We start from the raw sequence: 14,000 nt of genomic DNA, 5'->3' as shown, positions 1-14,000 counted from the left end.
CTCTAATTGTTTGTTCATTGTGTTTTGTGTTTTTCGATAATATGGATAATCTTTCTAGTGGTGAATCATCTAAACCTCATTCTCCTCAAAAAGCTTTTCTAATTGGAGAATTGAAGGAAGCTAAAAGAATCATTGCACAAAAAAAGGAAGAAATGAGACAAATGGAGGAAAGATTCTAAAGATTGGAAATGATGAATGAAAAACCACAAAGACAAAGGAGGCACCATCGTAGATAGAATTCAAGAAATTCTCAAAATTATCAAGGATATGAAGAAGAAGTCGAATGGAGGAGGCACCAATATGAAGATAGGCGCCAAAATGTGGCAAAGTGATGGAAGAGGCCCAAGCACAAGCCCACATGCAAGCCCACCAAAGAGTAGAATTGGGCCAACCCTAGAGTTATGGCCAAGAGGATCCAAGAAGACGTTCTTTTACATGTTCAAATGCCATAAACTCTAGTGTAGAGTAGACTTTAATTTCTTGTCAAAATTAGCATAGGAACTTTATTTGTAATTTTTCTTAGAATTAATTTTGGCACCTAAAACACCAACCTAGGTAAAGTTAGAGTTTCTAAAACAACCTCTAAATTTACCAAGGCCGGTCTAGAAAGCCCATGGAGGGGGTAAGCATTCAAACTAGACACACCCCTCCCCATGTGCTCATTTAGGCTCCACTTTTGGGAGGGAATTCATTTGAATTTCCCTCCACTTTCTTTTGAATTTCCAGCCCTCTAAACACTATAAATTGAGGTGCTTGGCTCTCATTTTGTAAGATTAAATTGAGTATTGTTATGCTGCCAAACTTGAGCCATACCTTACTCCTTGCCTAGAATCTAGGTTTTAGTCTTTAATCCTTACACCTTCAAAGGGGCTGGCCGAACCTCCCTAATCTCACACTCTTCATGCACCTTCAAGGCACCCACACTTCCTAGGAAGGCCTTGTTCCATCAACAAACCACTAAGCTTCCGCAAACCACCCAAAATTCACAAAAGAGAAGAGCTCAATGCTATTATTTGGTATCTAGAGCTATGGTCTTCAAGAGATAAGTATCTCTTTTCATTTTTTTGCTTGAGTTCTTCTTATTTCCAGCTTGTTTATCTTGTGTTCATCTTGTCTTTTTGTTTTATGTTTTTAATATGATTTGAATTCTTCTCTATTCATTTCAATCGGTAGTTTTTGTTCAAATTGTGCTTGAGCATCTTATTTCAATTTTGTGTAGGATTCTTGATACATTGTGTTGCTGTTTTTGATTTTTTAGGTTGCTTGAGTCTTGATTGAAATTCTATTCGGTTCATATTAATATGTTTGAGTCATTTTATTTTCTGAATCTATAAGTTTTGTCAAGTCATGTGATTCCAAAAATTGTCAACAAATCTTAGTAGTACTTTTCTTGATTTATTTGTTTCTTGTTTTGAGTTGAGTGCTTAATCTGAATTGTGTTTTGATTTGATCCTTTGGTGCATTTTTATTTTTAGTTTGAGTTCATATTTTTGTGCTAGATCCACACAAATTCCATCACATTTATTTCATTGTGTTTTTGAAGTATATCTTTCTGTTTTGATTTCAGATTTCAGAATCCTCTGTTTTCACAAATCTGTTTTGGCTGTTTTGCTTTATGAAAATTAAATACGTCACAAGAAAATTATGAGCCTCTGGATTTCAATATTTTTAGGTGTTATCACAAAAAGAAAAAAAAAAGAATAAGTTGAAAAAACGAAATAGAAAAAAAAGATAAATCATACAAAAGAAGTGTGCATTCTGGCACTATACCTGACGATAATTGGACACTGTTTTTGGAAAAATTATCATAATTAATTGGCACATGTGATTGGAGTGAAACCAAAGCCCAAAATTTTGTTGAGAAAATGAATTGATTGTGTTTAAATTTTCAGAAACAAATACAAAATAGCCAGCTCAACATAAATCATTTAAGTCACGCTTTCTGGACCACAACATTTTCAGTGGTGCTGTTTCGGTTTTTAAATCAATTCTAGTGCCAATCTTTAGGTTCCTTTTGTGTGCCATCCATTATTTGAGTGCCTATTTTTATTTGCTTGTCCAATTCATTCTGAACTCCTTCTAGTTGTGTCACATTATTAAATCCAATTGTAGTGGTGCTGTTTTTAAATTTTAATTGTTTCTTGCTTTCTTTTCTTGACCTCTAAAATTGTCGGTGGATAAATATCAATTGGTGCTTGTTGAGTGGGATTTGACTTGAGGAGAGTCTAGCTTTACTTAATAGGTACTGTATTGAAGAATTTAATTCCCTAATTCAAAGAGGATCAAGGCAAGGGGCAGCAACAAACACAAAACCAAAATACACCATACACCTTGAAGGGCACAACCAAGAAGAGTAACAACAAGTCAAAAGAGTGCCTTGCTGAACTTTCATTTGTGCAATTTAATTTCTTTGCATTTCTTGAATTGTAATTACATTTCACTCTTTTTAATTAGTGGATCAATCACGCAATTAGGCGGTAAGTGTGTCTTCAAAGGCTCAAAGTGTCTAAGAAGCCTCACCTAGGAACGATTAGTTTAAGCTTTCTAGTTTAGCCTTTGTTAATTGCTTTAACCTACGCCAATTGCTTTTGTTTAGTTTCGCTTAATTTCTTTTGCTTAACCTTGTTTAAAGCTTTGATAAATTGCTTTAGTTGTTAGAGATAGCTTGCATTGTTTTTGTTGCATAAAATTTGATTTTCCCATCCTCATTGTGTTTTAAGTGATTTACCTAAAGAAAGATTTGTGTGAAGATTTTGAGGGATAGTTTTTGGCTAAGGCAAGACTTGGTATTTAAGTAGTCCATTGTGACTCACCTCTCTTACCTGGAAAACTACCTTCATTAGCTTTCCTCATCTTTCTTAATGTAAAGCATTTCTATACACAAAGTTTTAGTCATGTCTTCTCACTCCTCTAAATCTCTTAAAAGTGATGTGAAATCCTTGAAATCTCTTTTAAAACAACTTTCCAAGGATGTTCAATTAATTTCATATCAACAATTGGAGAATGAGGCCAAAACTAAAGTATTGACTAAAGCAAAGGATGAGAATTCTCAAAAATAAAAAAAAATACATTCTCATGCATCTAGCTCTAAAAATCATGATTATCTTGGGGAGGAAAGTCTTAGAATAAATGAATATTATCAACCACCCCCTAGAAGGAATAGAAGGATAGAGCAAGAAAGCCCAAGAGAGGTTAGGGTAGACCTACCCCATTTCCATGGGAAAGAAAATATAGAAGCTTGCCTAAATTGGGAAATGAGGGTAGAACAATTGTTTGCTTCCCATAAAGTAAGGAAGGAAAGAAAGATGCAAGAGAAAAGATCAAAAGAGGAAGACGAAAGGAAAGCTAGAGAAGAGAAAGAAAAGAGAAAAAAGGTGATGATAGAAATAGAAAAGCCAAGTGAGGGATTGTGTGAATCTAGAAAGAATAAGGAATATCTTACAACATCCCTTACAAATATAGTCAAAAAAGAACCCTTAAAAGAGGAGTGCCTAGGTAAATATATAGTAGTTTATGATTACCTAAGCCACCTTAGGAAAGTTTTCTTAATGTTTAGGACTAATAGTTTGTTTGCTAATATTGATAAATGTACCTTCTATGTTGATAGTGTAGTGTCTTTGGGTTTTATAGCTAACAAAAACGGGGAACATGTTGACCCCGAGAAAATCAAAGCCATCCAAGAATGGCCAACACAAAAAAATGTAGGAGATGTTAGGAGTTGTCATGGTCTAGCAAGTTATTATAGGAGAATTGATCCTAACTTCTCAAGTCTAGCTTCACCACTCAATGAGTTAGTGAAGAAAGACACTCGATTTTGTTGGATGGAGAAGCATGAGCAAGCCTTTCAAAGGTTGAAAGCTCAACTCACCAATGCACCTATTCTAGCTTTACCAAACTTTGTAAAAACTTTTGAGCTAGAGTGTGATGCATTGGGAGTAGGAATAGGTGTTGGGTTTTTGCAAGGTGGGCACCCAATTGCATATTTTATTGAAAAACTTCATGGTGCAACCCTCAACTACCCCATCTATAACAAAGAGCTCTATACACTTGTGAGGGCCCTGCATGAGTCTTTAAAATCTTTAAAGAGTCAACACAAGTTAAAAATACATGCAAAGTGGATGGGATTTCTTGAGCAAGTTCCATATGTTATCAAATACAAGAAGGACAAAACAAATATTGTGGTGGACGCTCTATCAAGGAAACATGCCTTATTTTTAAAACTTAGAGCCCAAATTCTTGGATTTGATAACATACCTAAACTTTATCAAGATTTTGCAACCACTTTTGCTAAGTATCAACATAGAGCACATGGAGGGTTTTATGTTTATGAGGGGAACGTATTTAAAGAAGAAAAACTTTGCATACCCCAAATAACACATAGAAAATTCCTTGTGAATGAGTCACATGAAGGAGGATTCATAAGTCTTTTTGGAGTTGATCAAACTCTTGAGCTTTTGAAAGAAAACAAAAATATGAACTCCTCCCTAAAGAAATATCGTAAAAAGTTGCCAATAGAAAAATAAAAAGAATGGCAACTTCATACAATTGATTTTTAAACAACTGCTCAAACTAACTCATTTGCTTTGTTTGATGATTCCCATAGATGGACGTTTGATTCGGGAGGACGAGCATAGTTGTCAAAGCAAGAGGCTGCTATTCGAGAACGACCCTGTAGATCTGAGGATAGATCTTCTCAAGAAGGAGGAGATGATGGACACCATCCAACCACATTCATCCCCCTAACATTGAAGAAGAAGAAGCATTGGATTTGAGGACAAATCCTTTTCAAGAGGGAGGGGATGATGGAAGAGGCCCAAGCACAAGCCCACATGCAAGCCCACCAAAGGGTAGAATTGGGCCAACCCTAGAGTTATGGCCAAGAGGATCCAAGAAGACGTTCTTTTACATGTTCAAATGCCATAAACTCTAGTGTAGAGTAGACTTTAATTTCTTGTCAAAATTAGCATAGGAAATTTATTTGTAATTTTTCTTAGAATGAATTTTGGCACCTAAAACACCAACCTAGGTAAACTTAGAGTTTCTAAAAAAACCTCTAAATTTACCAAGGCCGGTCTAGAAAGCCCATGCAGGGGGTAAGCATACAAACTAGACACACCTCTCCCCATGTGCTCATTTAGGCTCCACTTTTGGAGGGAATTCATTTGAATTTCCCTCCACTTTCTTTTGAATTTATAGCCCTATAAACACTATAAATTGAGGTGCTTGGCTCTCATTTTGTAAGATTAAATTGAGTATTGTTATGCTGCCAAACTTGAGCCATACCTTACTCCTTGCCTAGAATCTAGGTTTTAGTCTTTAATCCTTACACCTTCAAAGGGGCTGGCCGAACCTCCCTAATCTCACTCTCTTCATGCACCTTCAAGACACCCACACTTCCTAGGAAGGCCTTGTTCCATCAGCAAACCACTAAGCTTCCGCAAACCACCCAAAATTCACAAAAGAGAAGAGCTTAATGCCATCACAAAGCCTTTTCTACCTTATGTAAAATTGCCTAGTTTTAGTGGAGAAGGTGATCCTAATGTGTATTTAGGATGAGAGGCTAAAGTAGAACAAATTTTTAATGTACATGAGGTCCAAAATGACCATAATGTTAGGTTAGCCTCCTTAGAATTTATGGTCTATGCCATGCAATGGTGGCACAAAACTCTCATGGACATTGGGCTAAACAAGAGACCAACCGTGGTTTCTTGGGAGGATTTAAAAGAATGCATGCGCGCTAAATTTGTGCCTCCACACTATAGGAAAGACCTTTTGTTGAAACTCCAAAGGTTTCAGCAAGGCACACTAAGTGTGGATTCATATTTTAAAGAGCTTGAAACGATGTTGATTAAGATTGATATGCATGAAAGTGAAGAGTCAAAGATGGCTAGGTTTGTAAGTGGCTTAAGAAGAGATATCCAAGACGTGGTAGAATTGTATGAATATTCTTCTTTAGAAAAATTGGTTGACCTTGCCATCAAGGTAGAATCCCAACTTTCAAAGGAAACTTCTTTTAAAAAATCTCACAATGATGGCTTTTACCACTCTTCTTGGAAAAACAAAAACAAAACTTCTTCAAATTTTAAAGAGTCCACTTACAAAACTAGAGAGTCTAAACCTTCACCTTCTAATCCTGAATCTCCAACTTAAACTTCAAATAGAAAATGCTTTAAATGTTTAGGCTATGGTCACATTGCTTCTAATTGTCCTTTTAAACGAAACATGATGGTGCATGAAGGGGTAGTTGTTAGTGATCATAGTTCCCAACACTCTAAGTCTCCCAATACCTCTAGATCCTCAAGTGAAAATGAGAGTGAGATTACTTTTGAAGGCAACTTATTGGTGGTGAGACGAATGTTAGGACAAGTTTTGAAACCCTTTGATGAAAGTCAAAGAGAAAATATTTTTCATACTAGATGTCTCATCAATGATAAGTTGTGTTCTTTAATAGTGGATGAGGGTAGTTGTGCCAATGTGGCTAGCACAAGAGTAGTAGATAAACTTGGCTTGTCTACTATCTCTCTTGCCAATCCCTATAAGCTTCAATGGCTAATTGAAGAAGGGGAGATCATAGTAAGTAAACAAGTCCTCATAGCCTTTTCCATTGGCAAATAAGGATGAGGTCTTGTGTGATGTTCTCCCTATTGAAGTGATCTGACCCAAAAATACATGAAGATAACCAAGGATGGTAAACTTGAAGGATCATCTCAACAAACAAATAAAGATGCCATCAATAGGAGGAATGGTCAAGGACCAAAACATTTGAAGTTCTTCCTATTAGTGTTCTTAAACATTTGTAATTTCTTTAGAATAGATTTAAAATAGAACATAAAAATGAAGTATGAAAAGGAGTATAGGACTTATTAGAAGTAATACCAAAAGTCACACTTTCCATGAAGTATGTGACTTATTGGGCGGCATTTTCTAAAATGCCTTTTCACTTGCTCTTTCTCACTTTTGCCTTTTGAAATGACCGGCCCTCTATTTCTATATAAAGAGGAGCTTGGTTCTTGTTAAGACACATTAGATTGAAATTGAAGTAAAGTTACTCTTCTCAAACTGAGAGAGAGTTTTGTGAGATTTGTTCTCCTTCTCCTAGTCTTATCTTGTGAGTCTTTGGGAGCTATCAAGTGGCGGCATTCCTCACTCATCTTGGAGCCATTCACCTACTAAGTGGCGTGAACCCTTCCCTTGGCGTCAACTACATAAGTCTTTCCAACTTTTCATCTTCTTCTTCCATTTCCTTTCCATATCAAACTCTAAACATGTCTTGTTCTTTGTTCTTGATTTTTGTTAAGTTGAATGTTGCTATTGTGTGATTCTAATCGGTTGTAATGAGTTGTTCATCATTTTAATTGGTGCAAATGCTTCCTTATATCATTCTAATCGGTTCATGTGTACTTGTTCCGGCCGGTTGCCCTGGGACGTCTTCGCGCGCAACCTTGCCCGTCAGCTAGGGACACCTTCCCTTTAGCAATCAGTGGATACCTGCAAAGAAGGACAAAGGGCGCCCTAGCGGCCGATTGCACTTCGACACTCAAGTCAACTAGCAAGAAACACCAAAAACTCTACACCTCCGTATCGGAGCACCGTGAATGGCACTCTGAAGGTGGTCAAAAGAACTGTGTGTGTGTATCTTTTCTCCTTCTGGCAAACAACCCTTCTTTAGTCCCTTGTGCATAGCCTCAAGTCTCGAACAAGCAACTAGAGTGAATTCTGGGAAAATCTGCCAAAAGTCCGAACCCCGTTTCCAACCTCTAAGGTTCTATTTAAACGACTCTCGCATTTAAAGCATCTTAAAGCGCATTTAAGGAAACGTTTAGCGCCTTTAAGACGTTTAAACCGCTTGGAGCATTTAAAGTACCTTAAACGCTCGAAACAGAAACTTTAACTTAAATAGCTTTAATTACCTTGTACCTGACCAATTGATGTTTCTATTCTGACTTGGATGCTATCACACGTGGAGAGCCTCACAGTACTGCGACCCAACTTAGGGGTATTTTTCCCGTGTGAGTCCTCCTACCTGGGAGTGCATCTACGCAAGGGGTGACTTTTTGGGTGCCAACTCATGCCCCCAAACCTCTAGTCACTCACTTTGAGAGCGTATCTACCTTCCTCTCGTACCCTGCACCTGGCTACCCCTGGGCGTCACCCTGCTCATGGATCGTGACTATCCCAAGGGCTTCTCTGGGGCGACACGGGCACTTCACGAGTCAGATTGCTCTCCACTGGCGCTATTACTATGGCCTTGAAGCCACCTCTTTCTTTTCTTTATTGCTAACCCGGGTTATCGGGGCTTAAAGCCTTCCATGGCGTCGCTCCCTCCATGGTCTTTCCTACCCATGGGTATCGGGGAGCAACACTGTGGTTGCCTTGCTCTTGTGACATTTTACCTTGGCGACGCCCTACTTTGGCGACGCCTACTAGGCGACGTCTTATCTTGGCGACGCTTCCTCTTGGCGACGTCCGCCTTGGCGATGCTTGCACTTGGCGTTGCCTCGCCTAGGCGATGCCTTATGTTAACTTTGACCTCGACGTTGACTTTGACCTTGACTTTGTCAACGCCCGGATACGGGACGGTACACAAGTCCCCCAGTCTTAAGCTGATGACTTGTCTTCAACGAAAAGACTAAGGCCTCGCCCACACCATCCACGTGGCACCCTGGTGACGTGTCATTTTTGCCGACTTGACACTCCTCAAACTATTGACGTGACATTCTCTGAACCATTGTGGTGCTCTTAATGGCTGATTGGACATCCTCTGAAGCGAGAAAAGCAACACCTTTTGGGGCCACGCTTAATCGCGTGCCACGTGGTTCATCACACGGTCAGCCTCAAAAGTCTCTTGCGCTCCCATTGAGCGCCTAATCCTTTGACACGCGACTCAATCGCGCGGTCCCAAATTAGCGCCTCTTGGTTGCAAATGTAACGTTTAAGTTACCCAAAACCCCGCGCTCAAAACCACTGTTCCATCCACTTTCTCTGCATTCTCGCACTGTTCATCTCCTTCAAGCTCTTTTCTCTACAATCACTGCTCTCTCCTTCGCGCTTCCATTCCTCCCTTACCTCGACACTCAAAGGTATGATTTTTCTAACTCCATGACTCTTCTTTTTCATCGCGTTGCATTGCTGTGTATTGAACTGCCTGGGACTGTTCATGTTTCTGCATTTTTGCATTCTTTCGCTCCTCCGTTCTTCTACATTCTCTTTCCCCCTCTTTCTGGGTTTCTTCGCGTGGGTGGCATTTTCTAGGGTTTCTCTTTCCCTTTCTGCCTTGGCATTGCTTGTTACAACCCTTTTGCTTTCTTCTTTCTTAAGCTATTTATCCGCATCATAGTGCGCTCAAAACCGAGGTCCAGTTCTCCCCCCAAGACTAATTACAAGGCCTTCTATAAATGGGCCTCCGACGATCTCTTAAACGAGTGCACCACCTTGACAACCTTTAAGGATCTGGTGGACCATCGGGGTGACCCTCACTTATACAACTTCAACGCTTTCTACCACACCCACGATGCCCACATCTCCGTCCTCCCCGGCACCCCAGGGGAACCTGTTTGTGTGGATGACAGACCCAGGGGTAGGGCCCCCTTTTTCTTCATGTACCAAACTGTATTCAAATGCGTTGGTGTGCGCCTTCCGTTTACACCCTTCGAGAGGGAACTCCTCACGGAGATCAATACGGCCCCCGCCCAGCTACAACCCAATAGCTGGGCCTTTGTTCGGGCCTTTCAAATTCTTTGTGGATATCTAGGCGTTCTTCCTTCTGTGGACGTCTTTCTACATTTCTTCCAGGTGAAGAAGCAAGGGAAAAGCCTCTGGGTGAGCTTTTCCGAGATCGCTGGCAGGATCCTCCTTTCCCTATTCCAGAACTCGTACAAAGGCTGGAAAGGAAAATTTTTTACGGTGTGTTGCGCCAAACAGGACCCCACAGCCTTGGATGGCTTCCCCCTATACTAGACAGAGCATCCCAAGCTACTCAAGCCCAAGGCCCTGGATGAACTGTCTTCCGTTGACAGAGGGGTATGTGAGGCCTTGGCTGGCCTGGGAATTGTTTTTGACATGCTGAAGCTTATAGTGTGTGAATACAATGCACACACCCTGTCCACCTATTTTCGTAGGGAGGCTCGTTTCTTGTTGCTCTTTCTTATGTGTGTTTTATTACATCATGTTTGTTCTGTTGGCCTCCTCCACCTGTTTCCCTCGTTGCTAAGTGTTTATTTGTACTCTTTATATTTCATTTACCTGCGTGCCTGGTGGATCTATATAACTGCATTGGTAGTGGGATTGGCATTCTGTGGTTTGTAGATAACTAACGCCTTGTGTTTAGTCTGGTGTGGCTGTAACTCCCGTTCTTTAGTTTTTCTGAATGCAGGATCAGTGATGGATTCCTCTAAGAGGATGGTCTTGGCGAGAGCATTGAAGGCTGCTCGTGCCTCCAAGGCTGGCGCCTTTACCGCCCCCGCTGATGACCCAAACCTCCCATTATCCTCACCCTCACCAACACCAACCACCACCGAAACCCCACTAGGCCCATCTTCACCACCCCCACGTAGCCCCCAAACACTTCAAACACCCAATTCACCTCCACCCATCGCCACAGTCCCACTGGCTGTGGCCTCATCACCTGCTCCAGCCCCCCTTGACAAAGGGAAAAGGGTGTTGGAGGTCCTCTCCGATGACGAAGACTCCACGGCGGGGTAGTCTTCAAGAGGAGAAAGGCTGCTAGGGTTCCAATCCTACCAGCAGCATCATCCCAGGGAGGGGACTCCTTCAGGGACAATCCCCCTAGCGCTACCTCTCCCCAACCCACAATAGTCCAAGAGGGAAAAGGCGAAGGGGCCGAGTCTGCTCCAACTCCACCACCAGCAGAGGCTTTTGCTGTTCCTGCCCCCGTTTCTGCTGCCCCCAATCTCATTGCCATTCCACCTCCAATCATGCATTTGATGAGGGGCTTCAACGGAGGATTGATGCCAGAAGGCTCCGACAGGAGAGAAGGGATGCCTTTCTACCTGGGGGCCTTCTTGGCCTTGGCCCTTGACTGGCGCGCCCAAGCTAGAAATGCCGCTTCAAACACACAAGCCCTCGAAGCCCTGAAAGAAGAAGTGGCCGCTCTGAAGGAGGAGAAGGAAGCTTTGGGACGCCAAAATGAGGCCTATCAAGCCTCTCTGAAGTTGGCCCAAGAGGCCAAAGAGGAGGCTGACAGGCAACTGGGTGAGGCGCTGGAACTTCAGACTGATATCTATGTCCAGGAAGTATCTCTCCAAGTTCAAATAACGGATCTCCGCGACATGGCTGAGGCCTCCGAAGAGCTTTAGAAGGACTTGGAGGATCAGTGTTGCGGGCAGGCGGAAAAACTGGAGTGGATGGAGGAAGAAATGGCTACCAAGGCCAAGGCATGGGACCTTCTCCAGGTTGACCATGACAAGCTGCAAACTGAGGTCAACCGGCTCCGAGTGGAGAAGGAGGCCCTGGAGAAGCAGGTGGCCTCTGGGGATTCTACCATCGAGGAGATGGAGAACGCCAAGAAGGCACTCGTCGATGACATGGCCGGCACCTTCGAGTAGGGATTCAAGGAGGCTTTGGCACAGGCTGCCTGTGAGAACCCGGGGATCAAGATTTCTAATTGCGATCCCACCCACCATGTCGTTGACGGGCATGTCGTGCCCCTCGACTTGGATGACTGAGGCGCCAACCCTCAGCTGCCACCTTTATCTTTTGTGCTCTATATTCGCTTGCCAACCTTTGATAAACTTGTAAATCTTTTGAACTATTTACATTTTTGTCGGAACCATGGGTTTTGTATGACCATTTTACACTTCTGAGGTATCGAGTTCTGTTTGTATGATATTTTTACCTTCGTCCGTCATTCTTGTGTGCTACAATTGCTTTGCCTGTGCTTTTACCCGTTTCTTTCGCTGTGTTGGGCGATCCTGTGCATCCGGTGCCTCACTTCTAACGTGTACCTCAAACCTGCTCAACCTTCGTATCTATGAGGCCTCTGCCTCGTGAAGGCTCTGGCCGCTCTGCCATTACTATAGACGCCAAAGTCGAGACCTGCTCTGGGTCTAAACACTTGGGACCAGATCGCGTTTCAGTGCCCACGCCCATGAAGAGGCCTGTCTAACAGCGCCGTATCGTCCATGGGGTGTCTTAAACACCAAGGCGACCCGTTCCTTAGTCCTTGGTGCTTGGCGCCCACGCCTAAGGAGAGGCTTGCTACAACAGCGTCGTATCGTCCTCAGGGTGTCTAGAAACGTCAGGCACCGGGAAGGCTCGAAGCCCCCCATGGGTCGCTCCCTCCTTGGTATTTCCTTCCCATGGGTATCGGGGAGCAATCCCACGGCAACTCACTTGGCTTCTGGCGATCTCGTCTCCCTCCACAGTCTTTCCTACCTGTGGGTATCGGAGAGGCGACGCCGTTGCTTCTGGTGAACTCGTCTCCCTTCACAATCTTTCCTTCCTGTGGGTATCGGGGAGGCGACGCCACTGATGCCTTATGCTGGTAACGCATTCTGCGTATCATGTTGGCGACGCCTTCAGCGTATCATTCTGGCGACGCCTTCAGTGTCTTGGCGATGCCCGGCACGATCATCCCGTTGACTTGACCTTGGCGTTGACTTGGACTTTGGTCGACACCGGGGGGTAGCAGAGGGCTCAAGGTCTCGCCCTCGCCAGCCACGTGGCATTTCCCGTATGGCTGATGGGACGTTCCCTCACTTGACTTGATCTTGACATTTTCTGAGCTTCTGACAAGATGCTCCCGTTCTCGACGGCGCATCGTACCCTTGGGCATTTTTTCGACGCGCCGTTTTTTCTGAATGTTAACCAGTGACGCTAGGATCATCCTCCCATCCTCTGACACGTGGCCCAATCGCACGGTGCTCCCATTTGCGTCACTTGGCGCTCGAACTGTAATATTTAGATCTTCGAAATCTTACTCCAGCCCTTATCATCTTTGTGCTTTCGTAGCCTCCTTGCACCACTTCTCTTCTCGCAAAAAGTTCTCCCGGCATTCGTTCCCCTTCGACCTTCTAACTCCTTCCCAGATACTGTTCCGACATGTCTTCCCGTGCTCCCCCCCCTAGGGTTAGCCCCAAGGACCTGTATGCATGGGCCTCGCGCGAGCTTCTTGACGAGTGTTCATGCTTGCTTTCTGCCAGGGCCATAAGGGAACACAAAGGGGATTCGTGCTCCTACGATCATCGTGCCTTCGCGAAGAGGAATGACGACGATATAGTCGTGCTCCCTTCCACCTTAGGGGAGCCGGTGTGCGGAGATGAACGGGCCAATGACGGGGTCCCCTTCTTCTACTTCTACCAGGTGGTGTTCAAAAGCATCGGCGTGCGCCTGCCCTTCTCCAGGTTTGAGAGGGAGCTACTGACAGAGATTAACGCTGCACCAGCCCAATTGTACCCTAATAGTTGGGCTTTCGTCAAAGCCTTTGATATACTCTTTGGCTTTCAGGGGTGTGCACCCTCGGTTGACATCTTTCTTCACTTCTTCGAGGTGAAGAGGCAAATGAACAACCTCTGGGTGACCCTCAGCAACGTTCCCGGCAGGGTTATCCTAACTCCCTTCCAGAACTCCTTCACAGGGTGGAAGGGCAGATTTTTCAAAGTCTGCTGTTCTGATCTCGTGCCTTCCGCCATTGATGGTTTTCCGTTGCATTGGGTGAGGGAGACGCGGGCCTTAAGGTCCAGACCCTTTAAAAAGCTACCCCTGAACGACCAGGTGGTTTGTCGGATCCTGGCTGAGGCAGGGGGTTTTGACTCTGCCACTCTGATTAGTTTGGAGTACAACGCCGAAACCTTGGAGAAGTATATATGTACGAGTGACTACCTTAGAAACTTCCGCTCTTAATCCTTTCTAAATCTTTGCATGCCTTGTCTTGTGGTGTCTGCACCATGTTTGTTTCCCTCGGTGCAGGTTCGAAGATAAACCGGCAACAGAGGTCGCAACTTACCCAAGCGCTGAAGGCTGAAAACGGAGCTTCGTCCTCC

General features: G+C 43.5%; 1 protein-coding gene across 1 annotated transcript in view; it reads left to right on the top strand.

Moving 5' to 3' along the window:
- LOC137838626 (uncharacterized) overlaps nucleotides 1-4,523 on the top strand; it is a 31,939-nt gene extending 27,416 nt beyond the window's left edge. The window contains exon 3 of the mRNA XM_068647866.1: nucleotides 3,608-4,523. Within this exon, the coding sequence (XP_068503967.1) occupies nucleotides 3,608-4,523 (916 nt within the window). The remainder of the gene's footprint in view (nucleotides 1-3,607) is intronic.
- Nucleotides 4,524-14,000: the final 9,477 nt, after the last annotated feature.

This window comes from Phaseolus vulgaris, chromosome 4 (assembly GCF_000499845.2).
Source record: "Phaseolus vulgaris cultivar G19833 chromosome 4, P. vulgaris v2.0, whole genome shotgun sequence".
NCBI classification, from domain to species: domain Eukaryota; kingdom Viridiplantae; phylum Streptophyta; class Magnoliopsida; order Fabales; family Fabaceae; genus Phaseolus; species Phaseolus vulgaris.
The sequence above is the reverse complement of the archived record's forward strand: the minus strand, read 5'-3'. Positions and strand labels throughout refer to the sequence as shown.